A 19,887-nucleotide genomic window follows, 5' to 3' on the forward strand; every position below is an offset into this window, starting at 1 on the left:
AGGACATCATCAGTTTCAATGCTGAGGGACACAGTTGTAATCCAGTCATGTAGCAGGTATAGAGAAGCTCAAATATTGTCTGTGCTAAAGCAGGTGTACAGATATTAATAAGACTAGTCTTCATAGTGAAATAAAACAAATCTACAAATAATTATACAAATAATTGTAGCTACCCTGTACATACTATTAACGCTTTAACCAAACACCTGACCTCTATGTAAAAGCTCAATTTTTCTTTAATCCTCAAAAAGTAAATATTTTATTGGAATGGTTCCCACCACATTAGTCCCATTTTTTACTGTGTAGTTGGATTCTCCACGGAAGTTTTCAACCAACAAATCGGAGTGTTTTCGTAATTAGGCACAAGGGAGGGCACCAGAGCTCTGTTGCAAATTGCAGTTGGTTTCTTTCACACCTAATTGCTTCTACATTTGCTGTTTACAGGATTGCAAAGATTTTGTGAAGATATAGAAATGATGATTGGATTCCAGCCAAGTAAATTCTGGAGAGTCTGTTGGGCATTTGTGACCCCGACTATTTTAACAGTAAGCAAAAAAAGAAAAATAATTTAATGTCTTCTCCAAAGAGTTTTGTTGTTGTTTGTTCATCATTCATGATGTTTCTAGGTGGTAGTAATTAGAACTTGAATGCAGCTAATTAAACATAAATGCTTGTGTTCTTACATGTGTATGTAATAGGAACAGAGTGTAAGTAATGCTATTTTTGGTGGAGAGGGGTGATGAGTTTCCACATGCTGGTGGCCTTTCCTGTCCCTGCAAAACGGTCCCGTGGCACATTATTGCATAGTGTATGTACACGTGTGTGTACGTATAGGGAAAGGAAAGGTCATGATCCTCCTGTCTGCTGTCAGGTTGGGTGAGGGAAAAGCCATTTTATTGAGTCATGAACTAATCCAGGAGAGATGATTTGGAAAGGCAGAGATAGAAATTTGAGTGACAGAGTTTTAGCTGCAAAGGTGGAGGTACTGTTGCAAAGGTGGAAATAGGTGCATTCTGGATAAGAAATATAAAAGGTTTTAGTTTCTCTAGGGGAAAAAAGAAAACAAATGAAAAAAGGAAAAAAGGGGTGGAAAAAGGGAGAAACGGGGGAGAAAGAGGGAAAAGAGGAGAAAAGAGGTGAAAAAAGGGGGAGAGAAGGTGGGAAAAGAGGAGAAAGAGGGAACAAGAGGAGGAAAAGAAAAAAAGATGGGGAAAGAGGAAGAAAAGAGTTGGGGGAATGATGAAAAAATGAAAAGAGGGGGAAGAGGAGCAAAGAGGAAGAAAAAAAGGGGGAGAAAAGGGGAAGAGGGGAAAAGTGGAAGAAAAAGGGGGAAATGAGAAAAAGGGGATAAAAGGGAAAAGAGGAAGAAAAAAGGGGGGGATGAAGAAAAAGGGAACAAAGGGGAAAAAGAGGAAATAAAAAGGCGGGAAATGAAGAAAATCAGGGAAAAGGAAAGGAGGAAATAAAAAAAGGGGAAATCAGGAAAAAGGGGGAAGAGGAAATAAAAAGAGGGGAATGAGGAAAAAGGGGGAAAGAGGAAATAAAAAGAGGGGAATGAGGAAAAAGGGGGAAAGAGGAAATAAAAAGAGGGGAATGAGGAAAAAGGGGGAAAGAGGAAATAAAAAGAGGGGAATGAGGAAAAAGGGGGAAAGAGGAAATAAAAAGAGGGGAATGAGGAAAAAGGGGGAAAGAGGAAATAAAAAGAGGGGAATGAGGAAAAAGGGGGAAAGAGGAAATAAAAAGAGGGGAATGAGGAAAAAGGGGGAAAGAGGAAATAAAAAGAGGGGAATGAGGAAAAAGGGGGAAAGAGGAAATAAAAAGAGGGGAATGAGGAAAAAGGGGGAAAGAGGAAATAAAAAGAAAAAAAAAAAGAAAAAAACTAGAAAAAAAGCCGAAGGAAGAAGGGTCTGTTGGAAAAAGGGTTGTTTCCAAACCCTTCCGAGCCGAGGCAATGAAGGAATGTGGCCCCCGGGAGCCGAAGCCCCTCCCGGCCCGGGCCGAGCGCGGCGCTTCCCCGCGGTGCCCGCAGGTGGCGCTGTGGGCCAGCGGCGGCCGGGGCAGGGAAAGCAGCTCCCGAAGCAGATGGGAGCGTGTTTGGTTTGCTGCTGTTCTTCCTTTCCCTTGGTTTTTATTCCCACCTCCCTTCAAACACCTTCCTTCGAATTTACTTAATACTCACTTCGCATTTAGGTCTCCGTTCAGCCAAAAAGGACGTCACATTCTCAATTTTGCCATTGCTCTGCGTGTTTTCTCCAAGTCTAATAACTATATCTACAGTTACTGCCTAGATTTATAGTCCAAATCTAATAACTATATCTAAGATTTCCATCAGAGTGTTTCTTTTATGTTTTAGCCCAAGTGCAGGTGCAATCTGTGATTGCACATAATTTTTTTTTTTTTGGGCACAAGAATGAAATAATTACTTCAACCATTTTAAAAGCTTTCAGCTTGGTAAATCAGCACAAAACAACAAAGCCTTCGTTTACCAGCATTTGCTGTTTGAGAGCATGTGCTTCCACCTGGAAGTCTTCAAGCCTGGACCACATATGCAGCAAGATATCAGTATTTGTGTAGAGTTTTAAAAACTCATCATTTCACAGCAGTGCTGAATAGTTCCTACAAGTCATATAATCACAGAATGGTTTGGGTTGGGAGGGCCCTTACAGAACACCTAGTTTCAAGCCCCCTGCCATGGGTAGGGACACCTTCCACTAAAAATTATGTTGTTTCTTAAGGAAAACAAATCTGAACTGACTGTGTTTGTTTTCCAAACTTGCATGTTCTGTTGTTGTTCTCTCCAAATGCAATATATAGTGAACTTGCAGTGAGAAATAAATTGACACTGATCAGTCATAATTCAATTTTTATGCAATGGAAACAGACAAAGCAAACTCGAGCAATAAATTCTTTTCTATTATTGCTTCTGTAAAGCTAATATTTGATACATTTGAACAGCCTAATATTAGACTTTCATTAGACTCCACATCTCTGGAAATAAAAACTGATCATTTTTATATGTGCCTTCACCTAGTTATACTTCTATAAATCTTCTGTGTGCAATTATTGCAAGCACAGGCATTTCCCAAAAGTTACTGAATTATGCACAAATGTAAGCAGATGTATTGCTGTTCATACAGTAAGTGAAATGGAGTAACTTAGCATAATCACATTAGGTAAAACTGCCAATAGACCATGTAATAAAGCACATTACTCCAGGGAGAAGATTCTAATTTCAATTCTTCTGGCACAAATACAGTGATTTTTGTGGGATTTTGCAGGATTTCCTTGGAACTCATTAGATTCAGGCTCTGAGCTGTTTATTATAGCTTGTGGCAGTGCCCTGCCTTAGGTGTATGCGCTTTTATCCGTATTCCATATATTCCAACTCTGTGTGTGGATACCTACCGTTTGTTGCATAGCAGGCTTGTTTTGCTTATTCAAACATATTTGTTTTCCTTTCTTGTTTCCAGTTCATCCTCTGCTTCAGCTTTTACCAGTGGGAGCCGATGACTTACGGAGCTTACCACTACCCTGGCTGGTCCATGGTGCTCGGGTGGCTGATGCTGGCCTGCTCAGTCATCTGGATCCCAGTTATGTTTGTGATAAAAATGCATCTAGCCCCAGGCAAATTCATTGAGGTAATTCTTCTGCCTTTTTGCTCTTTACAAATGCAGTCACAGGAGACTGTCTCTTTTATTTTACATTGATTTTTGTGATATTGAATGTCTAATAGTGCTAAGATTACTTTATGGTAAACTGGTTATTGTGTTGCAAAGAGATGCTCGGTTGATTTAAATTGTAGACCTATTCCTCACTCCTCAACAAAATGCTCCTAAACTGTGGAGTGATTTTTTTTTTTTTTTTTTAAATCTAGAAGGGGTTACAAATTTCATGAATCCTGGTATGGCTTTACTGGGAGAAAGCTGTTCTAGCTTTGTTGGCCTTTTTGCAAAAGCAGTGTAGAGACGTAAGAAGCACCAACTGCTGGTGTGTATTGTGCTGCAGGCACCCTGGCAATCAGCACTAGGAGATGTCAATCAGGAGCTGCCTGTTTGCAAAGTGTGGGATGGTTGGGTTCTGGAGTCATCCAGGATGTGCTTCAGGAGGTTGTGCCACTCGCAGGAATAAAATATATGAAGAGACCTCCCGCTCTACATCTCAAACTACTCATTATAAAACCTAGCTGGCAATCTTTGCTTTACCCTTCTTCATCTCTTTATTTTCTTGAATAAGCTGATCCCTCCTGGCACCTGGGCTTAGAATAATTCCAGCTGGCACTTTATTTTTACCCTGCTTAACCTGTTTATTTTGCAAATCAGATTCCTGACACTTCCCCCCACTGCTCCAGAAATGTGGTGGTCACCTTCTGCTCTCCATCTCTGTGCCTTGTCTGTGCCTGCCACCCCCATCATACCCTGTCCCTTTCCTGTAGGCTCCTTGGTTCTTTGCAGGGTGTGGTACAGCAATGCCTTTCTCATATCGGCATTTCATCCCTTTATTGCCCTCACCATGTCTTCAGAGGAAGCTCAATGCTCTTATTTGAGGTCTTTGAGGCTTTCTCAGCTCTGTCTTCCTGTCACTGCATGCTGCTTGTGCTGTTCTCTCCCTGGGAGAAGGAACAGACGCTCTCTCCCCTTTCCGTAGCCGCTTTTGCAGTTCAGCTTTCCTGCAAAACCCATCGGGGCTGTTTTATGCTTCAAAAATGAAAAGGAGAGAAAGTGTACTAAAAGAGCATCATCTTTTTGGTCTCTCAATATGCCACACTACACATGCCTAAGGGAAAAGACCAAGACTCTGCTTCCCATAGAGCAAAAGAATTTCATGGGAGAGGAATTTTCATAGTGGTGGGACACCCCAGGGAAGGCATCCAGGCACATGGTTTGTAGCAGGTCACACTTCTCTAAAGGGCCATTCAGCCCTTGTGTAGAGCACATTGGAGTGCACAGGTCAGGAGACAACTACTCCTTTTGAGAATGAGCTAATGTGGAATTAGATTTACTTGTTCATTGTCTCATGAGCTCCTCTCACTGAGAAAATTGTTCTCCTTCAAAACTTCTAATGTGTCACACTGGCGTATATATTGCCTCAAAACTAGGGTGCTTTTCTTACTGTCCCTCCAGTTGTGCACCCAAAGGAACACCCAAGAGTTGGATCTGTTTTGAAGGGGCTTTTGCTGAAGCTATTTCAGCTGTAGCCTGGTATTTCCTCAATACAGGGTCTGTTGCATAAAATTATTATGGTTGATTTGGGAGGTAAGAGTTGCAAACTGGTAATTAAGCAGAGATTAAAATAACTGATAGAGAGGTCTGATCCACTTTATTAGGTAATAAACATATAATTGTTCCCTCTTAAGTCATCAGAAATATGTTTTCTTTCCCTTTTATCTCTGAATGCACCGATCAAATTATATATTCAATAAGGAAATCAGCGGAAAGATTAGAAAATTTTTGTTGTTTGCCAGGTTAGCATTCTCCTCTTTCTTTTTCCTGCAGATAGAAATGAAACATCTCAAAATTAAAATCTTTGTTCATTCATAGTGATGTACTACTTTTTGGTCATCTGTATACTTTTGGGAAATATGCTAAACAGAAATCCAATTATTTTAATGCAGTTACCCAGTGCTTAGACCATTGGGCTAAGTAATTGTGCACATGTCCTTCAGTAAGAGAGCTTTGCAATCTGTAGCAGTGGTTCTGAGCTCCCCTCATATGGTGTGGGGGAGAATGCATAATTAAAATCTGGGCACCTTATCCTCTATTAATCTTGAAAACTTTGTGCAAAACAAACGCTGAGCATTGCAGGGCCATCATCAATAATCTTAAATGAGCTTATCCTTGTTTCTTCTGCATTGTAATTCTACTCTATAACATCAAATGAGACTCTCTTTTCTCTCCCCCATGTGGCAGCGACTCAAGCTGGTGTGCTCCCCACAGCCTGACTGGGGTCCGTTCTTGGCCAAGCACCGCGGTGAACGCTACATGAACATGATTGATCCACTGGGAACCTCCTCCCTGGGACTTAAACTGCCAGTGAAGGATATGGAACTGGGGACACAATGCTAATAATTATTAGTAATGGGTGGCAATAACATTGTCAGCCTTTTCTGATACGTTTTTCTTTTTTTCCATTTTGTTCCCCCACCGTTTCTTCTTTTCTTTTCCACAGTGCCTGGAAGTGGTTGTCTAGGAAAGTAGGATTTACTGTTGCATGCTATAGGGAAGACCTAGCTAGACCACTTCCAGGTGTAGGTGATGCTCGTGAGATGTTCTGTACCCAGTGAAACAGCAAAACCACAGCGTGTGACAGGTGATATACCAGTGATGTAGGAATAAACAAAACTGAATTGAAAAATCTTTAAAGGAAACAATGTGCAGGATTTGACCCATTTCCCACAAGCATCCTCATAACAGGTGGCTATGATGGGACTAGGATTTTGCTACCAGTGTATTCAAAGGAAGGTTCAGCCCTCAGATGGGCTGGAAGTGAGCAAAGAAGGGGATCTCTTGTAGTCCTGGTGTAAATCCAGCATACGGCTCCTGTGAAAAGTGGGGTTGCTTTTTCTATGCTGACAGCAGACCTTGCCCCATCATGTCTGCTCACTTCTTTTATAATTTATACCATCTTTGAGGGATTGTTATGTTACGTAAACAAATGGAGACTGTGTGAACAGCACACCAGGAATTAATATGTGGGGTCAGAACAGAAACATGATAATCCATTTAATCTTTTCAGGTAGAAAAATAAGAACAAAATTAAAAAAAAACTAGTCAATTGAGACTGGGACTAAAGCGCATTTGAGTCTAGAAATGGTTTGGAAATAGTGCCAGAATGAGGTGTATGGGCATCACTGTTTAAAGTACTGTCATATGTTTCTTTCAATAATTTGATATCTGTCACTTCAATTAGAAATGCCTGAGTTTTACAGTGTGTCTGAAAACTTGTTCTACAAGAAGTGCAACTGTGTTTTTACTCACTTCAGTACTCTGAACATAATTTTCCTTGTTTCTCTGCTTTTGTTTACAGTATCTCCTCAAGAAGCCATCATATAATTTGTGCCTAACTTTGTATTCTTACAGTGGTAAGTGTAGTCTAGTTACCACCTGAAAACAGTTATTAGAAGTTAGATGTGCTGTTCAACTTTGTGACTCCCTGTTCATTTGCCTATAAACATCTTTATATAACCTATAACCTTCAGATGATGTATTCTTCTCTTTCAACCAAAGGGGAAATAGCAGGACCCCACTGGTCTATATATTATATACATAGCACATAAATTCTTCGAAGCAGTATTCTCTCTGAAATGTGAATAGGGGTTTTCTTTACACTAAAACATTTTCATTAGACAAAAAAACCAAAATCCACAATAATTAACCACTGCAGTCATCCACACGGTTGCAACCTTAGATATACAAAATGCAAGGATTGAGGTGAGAGGACAATCTAGTAGATGGCCATTATAACATTGCATAGCAGTAGGACATTCTAAAGCATTATATTTTAGAAATCAGATATAAGCAGTGATATGAATACTAGATTAAAATAGTTTTGTTACCTATTGGGCAGAGTGAAAAATAGAGCTTTTTAAGAGTACATTTATTTACCTAAATAGAAAATTAGCCCAACTTATTGTAAATGCACTAGAATGAGGGAGAAAAATATATCTTCAATAATTGGCAAAATGGTAATCTTTATTATCTTGTTATATCCTATACATACATATATGATATTTTTTAACAGTGATCAGTGTTCATGTAGTGTGTACTAGTGATGTTTTATGTCCCTATAAATATCTTATCAATCAGTGTAGAGATGATGAGCTTAGAGTAGTTTATCCAGTTTTTTTCCCTCCCCAGACGCTACTGTAGTAGCCTGTAAATGTTCTTTCCTTTCAGGGGACTGTTTCTATCCTGTTCTTTTGTCGGTCTGTCTTCATATTGCAGGGTCTCAGGTAAATCCTCCATTCATGTGTGTCCGTAGATCAGTAGGTGTGTTGTTTCATCCAGTTGAAGAAAACAAAAAACTAAACCTTAAAGTAACACTTTCACAAATTGTTAACTTCTTTTCTCTGTGTGTGTGTGTATATATATATGTATATTAAATATATTAATCATTTTGCTGAACTTCCTCTTTCATGGGGCAATTAGTGTTGCCAGTTCTAGGCACTGCTGGAGACCTTTAATCCTCATGCAGAACAACTGAAGCGCTGTCAGGGGTTGTCACCTAGGGAAGGGAGGGCAAATTCTGCAACATTTTACGCTGACCCCCCGAATCTCCACTCCACGGGCTCTTTCTGGTCCCTGTCTCACACAGCAGCAGGACAGGACCCTCCTTTGAGCTTCTCTGCCTTAAAGCTGTGCCCCCTTGTTTCAGCTTCGCCTGCTGTTTTAATAAATGACTTGTTATTCTTGCTTCTGGCTTTTATTTTCCTGACAGAGGCGGGTTTCGGAAGCCATGCTCTGTCTGATCTCATGAAGGTCCAGAAAGATGAGCTGAAAATTTGGTCCCCATGTCTAGGTGAGGCTGAGAGACCTTGCCTGGGTGTAGAAAGGAAGCTAAGGATTCTGTGTTTTGAAGTCAGTACCTCTAGTAGAAATTAGGCTTTTTTTGTCAGGACAAATCGCTTTAGGCCTCTCTTGGCCAATATTCCTTAGCATCTTGGTTTGATTTTTGGAGTCCAAGCCAGTTTATCTTCACTACTGTGATTGAAAAACAACAAGTATCCACAGGTTTGGTCCTCTTTTGAAAGAAGAAAACACACTCAAACAGTTTAAGAGTACTGAATCCTTTCACTTATTAGCTTGTCTCAAGACAAACCGGGATTAACTAATTGCAATAAAATTACCTCAGTATAAGGATGTCAGTTACTGTCTACATGAATTATGAAAGAGTTATCATTTGAAGGAGTACTGCTGGGGTATGATATCTTTTGGCTTGGATTACCAAACCAGAATGCATATGAAATTGCAATTGAATTGCTTTCCATGATTTATGTAATTAATCTGCTTGCTTTTTAATTTAGATGTTGTTCCTGTGCCTGGTAAGTCATTAGCGCAGGATTAGGCTTGACTTTGAAACTCAGTAAACAGATGATAGTGATTTTTTTTCCAGCTGATCTTTATCTTCAGCTTTGACCCCATTACTAGGCTTGCAAAAACCTTTGGAGAAGGGGGAGAAATGCGTACAAAAATCACAGAAGATGTGAAGTTTTCACTGTCTGTTAAAAGCAGGTGGTTTTTTTTTTGTCACATCAGGCTTTTTAAAAAAGTATTTTACTGGCCAAATCTGAGAGTTGAGATTAAATTAACCAGCAGTGTCTTCTTTAAATGGAAGTAATCTTGAAGTTTGGGAATGCACTTCATTTACCATATTCTAGGAAAAGTTTGCATGTACTTTGATAATTTTCTAAAAATAAATTTAGTAACTAATAACATACCAGTAAAGATCTTTAAAAAAAAAAAGGAGGGGAAAAAGCCATACTAGTAAAAATGTGATGTACGTACTTGCAGATCTATCTATCTTGTGAGTAAAAAATGTTTAAATTTGGTGAAATTATAATGCATATTTTTTTCTTTGAAATTGAGTTTCTGGATGAGCTGAGATGCATTATTGTATGCATTAAAGATTATACCTAATGCAAATGCTTGCCATCTTCAAATTCTTTGGGGTCTTCCTAGTGTTTTTAATATGCAATTTTCAAAACCTGTGTTTCAGCTAGACAAGGCAGCACTTTGTTTCCAAAAGAAGGGTTTAACAAAATGACATTTAATTGAGAAAGACTTGGATTGTCTTTATATAATGTTTCAATTGAGTCAAAGTAGTCTTTTGGTTAGGTTCTGCTCCACTGACCGCATTAGACGTGCCTCCACACTGAAGATCATTGCTTCTGATACGCTGTGTGACTGTCTCTTACCATCAAATTCCAACACCTGCTTGATTTTAAATACCTTTGGTCTGTTTGTTATGTACAGTTGTATGGATAATATGATTTCTTGTTGCCTGTGTTAAAGCAATTGCTTATGTATGGCAGTCATTGGTTTTCCTATTGGTTTCTTATTCTGCAGCTCCACTTCTTCTTGCAATCAAGGATGGACTTGTAGGGATTGTGGGTTGTAGGCAGCAGAGCTTTTGACAGCTGGCATCCCAGAAAGCTTCTCTGTTGTGCTATAAAACTGTTGTAAGAGTCACTTGTTTCTTGGTTTGGAGTTGAATGGTGTGCACTTAAGGTATTTGTAAAATGGTCAGAGCTTGATATTCCTGAGTGACTCAGGTTGATGACTCGAGGGGGGAGGGGAGGGATATTGGGGTTTCTGCCCTCAGGCACTCTATTGCCAAAGAGAGAAGGTTTTCCTGATAGGTTTAACATAATGTGAGAACCAGGCTGGACCTTATGCTTGCAATGTTTCTGTTTGCCGATAGCATCTAGATACATCTTCAGGTAACCATTTGCCTTATAGCAATCTTCCATTGTTAGGAAAATTATTGATTGACTAAAACATGTTCTTATCTGTCCTTTATATTATGTAGTATTAGCTTGTAAGGTAGATGCTTGGCTGGTATAAATTGTCAGAGCTTTGTCTGGAGCTGTGACAATTTACACCAGCTGAGAATTTGCGCCCTGTGTCCTATGGCACTTTATTACAGACCCATCGCTGATGGGTTAAATCTTAATTACTTGCGTAATGTCATATATAAATATATATATATATATATTTACAGGCATTCTATGGGGTACTGCTGCCTATGGATAAAGATTTGTACCCTAACCAGATCATTATAATTTTTTCATGAGCTGTATGTGGAAAAGATATATTATGTTACAAAGGATGCATCGTATATATCTCATGTAGTGCATATTATAATGCTGTATGTTATTAATTTCAGAAATCATTATTCTTGAGGCCCTACCTCAAATTTTGTATTTGTGTGTACAAATGCAATTTATTGTATTATATATTTGCCTAATATATTTGGATGTGATAAATTAAAATTATTCAATAATGTATGGGCTCTGAAGACTCTAAATAAATGTCCAGTGTTTAAAACAGAAAATACATCAACTTTTCTGATGAATGAAATGCTTCTTTTTCCACCACCTCCTTCCCCACCCAACACACGCCACAAACATCATTCTTACTTAACACATAGCCTTAAGGTATCCGCAGAATTGATCCATTTGATTGTTAGAAACATGGAGCGGCAACTGGAAACAGCCCTCGTGGGAAATGGGGATGTTGCACAGCTCCAGAAACAAGTATCATTTAAATGGCTGGATTCTTAACTATTGAGTGCTCTGTGGCTTGTGGAATGATGGATTGCTTAGCAGAGGACCGACTGGATTTGTTTAAATCTTTCTTATCCTACGAATTCAATCATCCCAAAGGTTGTAAAACTGTTAAAAACAATAGAGGTTCATATCTGCTGTAGATGCAAATGGGAGGCTTAAGGGAGGAGCAAGTGAAGAAGGAACATGTAAGGACACGGTTCCAGTGGAATTCCTGCAGTGTGGTGAGGGCAATGTGCCACAAACACTGGTTTGGTAAGCAGGTGCTTCCTTCCCCAGCAGCCTGCTATGGGAATTGTACTGATGCAACCTGTTTCACTGTTGCCAGACACAACCTTTAGAGAAACTACTCCCAAATACAGCATCTGAAGCACGATGTCACAATGTGGCATCAAATATGGACAAGGCAATGATTTCAGGCAAGGGTTGATCGTGAAGACAGGATTGTTTCACCAGTTCTGGTAATCAGTTCTCCTCCAAAAAAGTACTTTGTTCTGCCTTTAAACTTGCATTTCTCTGAAATGTGTATGTGTGGGCAAAGGGAGTGGCAGGACCCAGTGACTCCAGTCATTCTTTTCATATTATACATACAGATGTACTGCATCTCAGAGAAGTCTGAAGTTGCCAGCAAGCATCATCAGAGTCCTGAGAGACAGGTAAGTGTAATTAATCCCCTTTTCAGGAAGAAAAACTGAGGCACATGGAATTTGTCAAATACCCAAAGTCAACCCCTGTAAGTCAATGATACAACACATCGATTTTTAGGAGTAAAAGACAGTTGTTTGCTGTCACCATTAAGCACTATGGCATCAAATTTTTAAACTCATGGGAATGGGTAAAAATCCATGCCCTTTTAACTTGATTGTATGGATTCACCATGGCCACATTTTAAACCAATGGACGTACCTGGAAGAAAGGTACGTCTTCTATTGCAGTGCCCACAGATGTGCTTAGTTTGAAATAATTTTACTCTTTTGGTGCTGAAATTCCTATGGTCAGGGTATGGGTTGAAGGGCACATCTTATACCAAACAGATTATTCAGTTGTAAAGTTTATCTTAGACTTTTCAGTCTTCAAACATTTGCTGACCATGTGTTTGGGAATTAAAAAAAAAAAAAAAAGCTTAGGTGTTGCTCCATGACTGGGTACAGAAGTAGACAAATGATTTCTTTTTGTAAGGCTTCATTCCGGTGCATTTATTAGTTATTTATGTAATTATAAATTCCAACATGGGTACTTTCAGCCTGTTGAACTGATTATATAGCCTTTTACATTTATTTATCAGTGTGCAAGACAGATATGGCGTATAGTAACCCCCCATTTACACCTACTCTTTTTCATAATATTCAGGTGTGAGTGCTGCTGTTAATTCCTGCCCTCTACTGGCAGCAAAGCAAACCTGACTCGTATGGATTTTAAGTATCCTTGCGGAGCCAGGCTTTCCAGGGATGCGAGCCTTCTTTGTGAATGGAGACTTTTTACTCTATGAGCTACGAGGTGATGGGGGTTTGTTTTTCTTTTTTTTTTTTTTCTTTTTTTTCTCCCAGGTGGAAGCACTGTCGTTTCCCAGCGTTTGCAGTTCAGCTGGCAACTGAGCCCACACATATTCAAATACACTTGGAGTAAAATTGCCTTTTAGCTGTGGCACGCAAACAGCCTTACAAATGCTCAGAAAGACACTAGGCCTAATTAAAAATGCTTCATCAAACTCTAAAGTGTCACAAGCTTTGTGGCTGGCAGGGCTAACAGTTTAACACCACACAGTTAGCAACTTCACAATAATTTAGGTCAAAATCAAGAAGCATTCAATGACCAACTGAGAGTGCAAGAACAATATTTCACAGGAGTGTTATCTGAGCTGAAATCCAGCTCACTTGCCAGGACAAACATTTCACTCTTGCAAAAGTGCCATCAGACAATTTTTTTATGTAATTGCTATGAATATTCAGGAACACAGTTCTAATTAATATCTGAATGTCTGGCTTTTCAGCTATTTATACTTCCAATAAGATCATATCAGGAGGTCAGATTTTCTGGTGATAAAGGAAGATGATTTGTTGCCGATAGAGGAGGTGCAAGAGTAGTATTGGCTGCAAAGAATGGGATTTTTTGTTTTCCATCCATTTGCCCTGGTCAGTTGAAAATGCTTGTAAGATTACTAGCACTCTCTGAATGTCTGAGCCTTTGGGCACTGAGCTGGACTACAGGAAGAGCCACATCTGTGGGACCGGCTGTTTCCAGAGCACTTTCTACCAAGCTCCTTGTGTTATTTTCTGTAGTACCTGTGGGCTTTTGAATGCTTCTAGTGAACAGAGGAACAAATGGTTAGGACATTCTTTATCTGTGAGATTGTTCAAGAGGTGTTTGAAGCTGTGCTTTAAATCTGTTAACATGGTGCAAATTTTTGTATGTACACACAGTAGGTTTTATTTTTAAATAGCATTTAATACAGATTTAATACATTTATTAATGTATTTATTTTATTGTGTATTTATTTATTATGTATTTTATTTATTTTATTATGTATTTAATTTATTAATACATTTATTAATATATTAATACATTTAATAGCATTTAATACAGATTTAATCAGGTCTATTTGAGAATCTAGCCATGACCAGTTTAAATTATATATCTATTTTAGACTCTGTACCAAATGAAAAATAGAAAACTTGGCTTGTATTACATTCAATTTGGTGTGTAGATAGACACTGGTTTTACTACTAAATAAGCACAAACAGATCTAAGCTAACAGGAATTGGATATACAGACCTGTTTCACAAAAAGAAATCTCTTAAATAAGAGAGTACATGCTATGCAGAACACTGATGTGATCAGGGTGGAATCAGAGGGGTGTGTCTTCACGTGCTGATGTACCATTGCCTCTTTTTCTTGTTGCTATGGTTATGTAGCATATCCATGTATACACACATATACTTGTACACCGTGTGTGTACTTCTCCCCACACCCCATGGCTAAGAGTGGGGCTAACAACAGGGCATCCTCATCAAAGGTAAGAAGCTAAAAAGTTATATTTGAAAAAAAAAAAGTTGTTTTGATACACTAGAGATAAATTACTGAGGTGCTTTTGGAATGACCACCCCGGAGGTTTCCTGGAGTGCATCACCTTGCTCGCAGCCAGGAACAGCTGTTTCCTGAGATCCTACTAATTAAGTAATTAGGCAGCCAAGTCAGACTCTGCTCTTGCCAATGTAAAGGTGTGTGAATGCAACTATCCACTTAAGATGGGCATGATTTGTATGGTGTCATCCTAACTTTATCCAAATGCACAGTTTATTATTTTACATTTAAGATGGCTGGAACTGGTGAGGTGCAGAACCAAACCACGGTGAGGGGAAGCAGTAGAGAGGATGATCCTTGGGCTTCACAGCTGAAATGACTTGTTTTGAACTATGGCAAAGCTAGATCAGCTGGAAATCTCATTCTGTTTCTGTTCAGTAGGGGGGGAATGTCATTGGGGCCAATAATCTCTCCTTCAAATTGAAATCAGGTGTTCTACAGGGAAAAGACATTACAGAGAACCGAGGCATGCGGTGATCAGTTTCTTGCCAAGGATCGAGTCAAACTAAAGGGCTGGAGGGAAGAAATATTTTGAAAACAGGTTTTAAAACAGCCATCAGAGCAGATTCTTATATGGCTCACAAGTACCATTAAACACTTTGCTTCCCCTTTACACTTTAGAGACATGAAAAAGCAGTTAAGTACTTGAGTTGAGCAAGGACACGCAAGAAGCCGAGGAAGGGTGCAGGTTTCTGTATTATATCCCAGAACTTCTTTTTGTTTATTCATACAGCGCATGAATTATTACTAAGACTAAATAGTTAATGAGGGTTGATTCTCACGCCGAGAAGGAGGAGGACGCGGGGGGGGGGAGGCGCTCCCGCAGCCGCATCTCGCACCCACCCGGGGTGGTTCATTCGGGGAGATTCACCCCTCGGGGGAGCAGGGAAGGGTGTGCTCCGCTCCTGGCCGAGCCGTGCGGGGCGCGGGGGGCGGAGGGGCGTGCGGGGCTCCCCGCTCGGAGCGCGGCCGTGGCCGGGCGGCGGCGCTGGCGAGGCCCGGGGGGGCCGCGCGTCACGGCGGGGGGCGGGCGGGGAGCCCCCGCTGCGGGGGCGTCGGGGCCGCGCCTGGGCAGCGGGCGGAGCCGCCGCCGCCTTCCCTCCTGCTCCTGCCGCCGGAGCCGCGCCGCGCCTCGGAGGCTGCGCTCGGCTGCGCTGGGCTCGGCTCCGCGGCGCTCGGTGCGGCCCCGCAGCCGCCGCCGCCAGGGAGGGAGCGAGCGAGCGAGGCGGACGCCGCCGCCCGCGCCGCGCCCATGGGTCCCCTCCTGCTCCTCTGGGCGTGTGCGGCCGCCGCCGGGGCAGGTGAGGGGCCGCGCCGGGGCTGCGGGGCCGGGGGTCCCTTGCGGCGCTGGAGTCCGTCCCGGGGGTGAGGGCGAGGGCCGGGGCCGCCGCCCGGAGCGCGCTGGTAGCGGGAGGAAACTTTGAGGGGAGGCGGCGGGGACCGGGAGCCGCCCCGGCTGCGGCCGCGCATCCCGCAGGGGATCCGCCGGGCGCTGACCCCCGGCGGGGCGGCCGCGGGAAAGTTTTGCGAGAGCGGCGTGCGGGCTGCGCCCCGCGGAGACGGGCGGCGGGCAGAGCGGGGGTCCGGGCGAGGGGCGGCCGCGGGGGTCTGTCCGGGTGGCTCTGCCCGCGGTACCGGGCGGGACGGATGCGGTACGGGCGGGATGCGGCTGCAGGTGCGTTATTCCAGCTGGTGCCGTGCCCGCCCCGTTTTCTCTACAGTGTTGCACGACCCAAGTACCGCTTCTTGTTTCTTGCGGAGGCTTTGTTCTCTTTCCCCGGGTACCGCTCCTCCTCGGTTGGAGCTGATGAAGGGGACGTTTCTCCCTGGTGCTTGTAGCTCTATTCCCAAGGAAATTACCCGGCACAATTATCAGAAGTGCAAAGCAATTCACGTTTTATAATTAAATTCATATAGTAATTATTACCTCATTAAAATCTGCAGAGAGATGCGACACAGAAATAGTTGGAAGAAAATACCACCCGTCCCTTTTGTAGTGCTGTTACCCCTGGTAGTGCAAACGGAGATTTTAAATGGTCAGTAGGACCCAAAACTCTACTACTCTGAAAGTTCTTTGTATGCAACAATTGCCACTGAAGTTGTGAGAGGAAAGAGCAAAATGCCTCTTCTCTAGCCTCCTCTTTACCATTTGAATGATTGCACATGGGTACGTGGAAATGGCTTGATTGTGTTGAATGTGCTTTAAGTAAAAGTTTTTCCATCCCCAAATGGCACGTTACACACGTCGAGGAGATTATAAATGTGCTGCATATGTTGCATGGCTGCACATTAGCTAGATGGAGCGTGGCGTGATTGCTGGTGCTTGGGTGTAGGTGATAAAGGCACAAGCAGAGAATACAAGCTGTCGGAGCTGTAAGGCAGAATTAATTTCTTTTAGGGATTTCCTAGTGACATCATTCATAATTATATGGCTTAATCCTCTAATCTACTGTAGAGCCTTCAGTTCACATTGGGCCGAATCCACCAAGTCCTGAGATGATTTTTACTCCCGCCCACCTGACTGAATCATTTGGGGTGTTGCTTGTGTAAGCCACTGATTTAAGGGGAATGGCCCAATTACTTTAAATAGGAATTGAAAGCAACATCAGCCGGAATTGGGCCCAGGCATTGCACAGTTCTCCAGTGAGAGCAGACGACTTGATGCTTAATTTTTACTTCAGAAACAGTATTTGCAGCTGCTTGTTCCACTGAGGAGAGACAGCATAAAATACCAGATGCAAGTGCAGTTGATATGCCTGTGGTTTCTTTCTGATAGACTGGTGGAGACCACAGGGGAAAAGGAGACTTGGTTGTCATACTGAAGCTGCTGATTTGTTGTTTATTAATTATTAACTATGCTTTTGAGTGCCTGCTGCAGTTTGAAGAGCCAGCTCAGGAAAATGACTAGGTATTTAAAGCAGTGTAGGATCTTGCTAAATAGTTACTGTGACATTGGAAACACTCTGCTTTTGAAAGTATTTTAAAAGCTGGAAGGGGGCACACTGAAGCTGTCACACAAGATCCTTCATTGGCATAAATCGAAGCCTGTGCAGCTACAGTGATGTGTACTTGTTGAGCCTTGGGTATTCAGGCTGGAATAAACTGTTTTAATAGAGCAGTGAAGCTGCTGTGATTTATGGGAGTGCCTATACTTGCTTGATGTGGTTTCTGTCCTCACCCTGTTGATGACTGTGACAGAGCTTTCACTTACTTTAATGAGGTTAAGATTTGTCTTACTGGACATACGTTGTCCTTTCTGTTGAGCAAGTTTTAGTACCTATTCGACCTCACTTCATATAAGTAGGTTATTGCTGATCTGATTTGAATAGATGTAGCCCTTTCAAATGAGGAACAGTGTACTCTCTTCCTCACAGAGACAGCAAACACTGTCTTTCCTGATAGGTAGGTTCACACAATTTACATTGTGCTGCTTTTCTCGTGAAAACCTTAGAAGAAATAATAATGCCTTTCTGTTTTTGATGCTGGTGTTTATTCCAGAAGGGGAAGTTATTCTTGGTCTGTCAGCGTGTTCAGTGTCGGTTGTGGTTATTCACTGCCAAGTGTCTGGGGTGTAAGCCAAAGATAGTACTATAAACTTGATGATGTTACTGGTTATCTGAGAAGTTTTTACCTTTGGAGAAGTTTATCTGGGTTCTGTAGTTCTAATTTTCTACAAAATGTGTTTATCCCCATATCCTTATGAAGGCACTGTGTATGTACTGTGTACGTATGGATGTGTCTGCACTCTTGGAGCTTCAGTTCCATCAGACACCTCTAGATCTTAATTTTCCTTGTAGAGTAAGGTTGCTAGAGACCTAAAGTGTTCAGTATTTTTTACTACTCTGTCCCTTGTGGAGTAGAATCCTCTGCATTAGCACAACACGTTTTCCCAACAAATTTTAATCCTTGAGGAAAGGAGGAAGTGCTGTAGTACAGATGATTTATGAGTAGTATGTGTAACGTGTTCGTTCTGTACACCTTGGTAATTTCTCAGAACCTTTCAAAGAATCAAACTAGAGTATTTGCTGCTTAACTGATCCAGAAGTGCAGTCCTGGAATAACAAATCAATCAATTTAAAGCTGAATGTAAGTCCACTCAGTGGAAATCAATCTGGACGTGCTTTACAGGTAATGTCCTTGCTCCATGGAAGTCAGTGGGACTTTTACCATTGACTTCAGCTGTGTCAGGATTTCATTCTTGGAGCCTGTTTCCATTACTAATGACGTTAGTGAAAAATTTCATTAGGAAAGTGTTTGGATCCCACACAAGATATTTGACCTATGTCTCAGGCACAGGTCTCATGTCACACTTATTGCTGTGTTGAGAGAGACACGGAGGTCAGGCTGGCCTCTCCCCATCCCTAGGAGAAGGACATATGTTTAATGAACTTGGTGTGCTGTAACTATCAAGTTGCCCTTAGCTTTTCAACATAGAAGTTTCAAACTGCTTGAGTCTGTCTTTGCTGTCAATCCCATCAGGTCTCTACTGGATCGAGGAGTGCTCATTTATTTCCTGAGCATAAGCCTTTTCTAAATTTTAGGTTTAGATTTGTGCTTCTTCTGTAGGTGCTTCTGCAGCCCAGAGATGCTACTGCTGGTTTAGATGAATGAATGTCTGTTTGTAGGTGGCTTTGGCGCACTTTGTAGGTGCCGACTGTGCTGAAATACAGAGGTGCCCTTCTAAAGCAGTATCAAACAATTTTGTAAGTCACCCCAGGCTCTTAGATTACAGGATGGTGTTCTTTGCCCTACTACCCTATCTCCTCCAGGGTCCTTTTGTCCAGTTGGGAAGATGGATTGCATGTACACTATGAGCTGTGGGCCTGATTGGTTGGTCACAGCATAAAATGTGAGAGGAATTCTCAGTCCTCGCGTCTCCCTGGAAATAGTGTGGCCAATAGATGAATGCTGCAAATCTCTCTCATCAGTTTGCATAGGTGGTTATGCTTTCCTTATTTATTGCTCTTTAACCTTATGAAGATACTGGATTAACGTATCAGTTTTAGAATGTTTTAACGTCTGTGTAGGAAAATCTCTGAAAAGGAAATAGTTTAATTGAAAGAACTGGAATAGAATATCTTCTCTTTCCTGCAGCAGGGGTACTGTCTTATAAGTAATTACTGTGTACAGTGTGTGTGTGAGTGGGAAGGTACTAGAAATGTCCGTGCTAGATATTCTTCTCCATTCTTTTCATTACCTGATTTGAAATAAAAATTGATCTCTCTGCCTCCAACAGCTGTAGGGTTTGGAATGGATCCTGACTTACAGATTGATATCATCACAGAACTGGATCTTGTGAATACAACCTTTGGGATAACACAGGTTTCAGGACTACACAATGCCAGCAAAGCATTTTTATTCCAAGGTAAGAGAAACATCCTCAATTCTCTTATCTCACTTCTATCTGCATGAAATCATAAAAGCTTTGATGCTTAAGTGATTCCCTGTAATGGTGGTCTTACTTAACTGTTGCTTTCTTTAATTTTTATTTTTTGGGAATAGTTCTTGTTACTTTCCTGAAATGC

At 41.5% G+C, this 19,887-nt stretch overlaps 2 protein-coding genes across 6 annotated transcripts in view; both read left to right on the forward strand.

Moving 5' to 3' along the window:
- Positions 1 to 11,046, forward strand: part of SLC6A5 (solute carrier family 6 member 5) — a 32,574-nt gene extending 21,528 nt beyond the window's left edge. Inside the window, exons 14-17 of one of the 2 annotated variants that reach the window (XR_001876729.1) lie at positions 445 to 545; positions 3,471 to 3,638; positions 5,907 to 6,306; positions 7,024 to 11,046. Coding sequence is in view for 1 of the 2 variants with exons in the window: in XM_017826818.1 (XP_017682307.1) it covers positions 445 to 545; positions 3,471 to 3,638; positions 5,907 to 6,062 (425 nt within the window). In the remaining variant the exon portion in view is untranslated. Of the gene's footprint in view, positions 1 to 444; positions 546 to 3,470; positions 3,639 to 5,906 lie in introns of both variants that reach the window. The other variant, XM_017826818.1, reaches the window with a different exon arrangement.
- A 4,532-nt stretch (positions 11,047 to 15,578) lies between these two features.
- NELL1 (neural EGFL like 1) overlaps positions 15,579 to 19,887 on the forward strand; it is a 282,212-nt gene continuing 277,903 nt past the window's right edge. For all 4 annotated transcript variants that reach the window (XM_017826814.1, XM_017826815.1, XM_017826817.1 and 1 more), the window contains exons 1-2: positions 15,579 to 15,663; positions 19,599 to 19,727. In XM_017826814.1, coding sequence (XP_017682303.1) covers positions 15,615 to 15,663; positions 19,599 to 19,727 — 178 coding nt within the window. In that variant the 5' untranslated portion in view covers positions 15,579 to 15,614. The remainder of the gene's footprint in view (positions 15,664 to 19,598; positions 19,728 to 19,887) is intronic.

Source organism: Lepidothrix coronata, unplaced genomic scaffold, assembly GCF_001604755.1.
Source record: "Lepidothrix coronata isolate B3197 unplaced genomic scaffold, Lepidothrix_coronata-1.0 Scaffold130, whole genome shotgun sequence".
Lineage (NCBI taxonomy): Eukaryota > Metazoa > Chordata > Aves > Passeriformes > Pipridae > Lepidothrix > Lepidothrix coronata.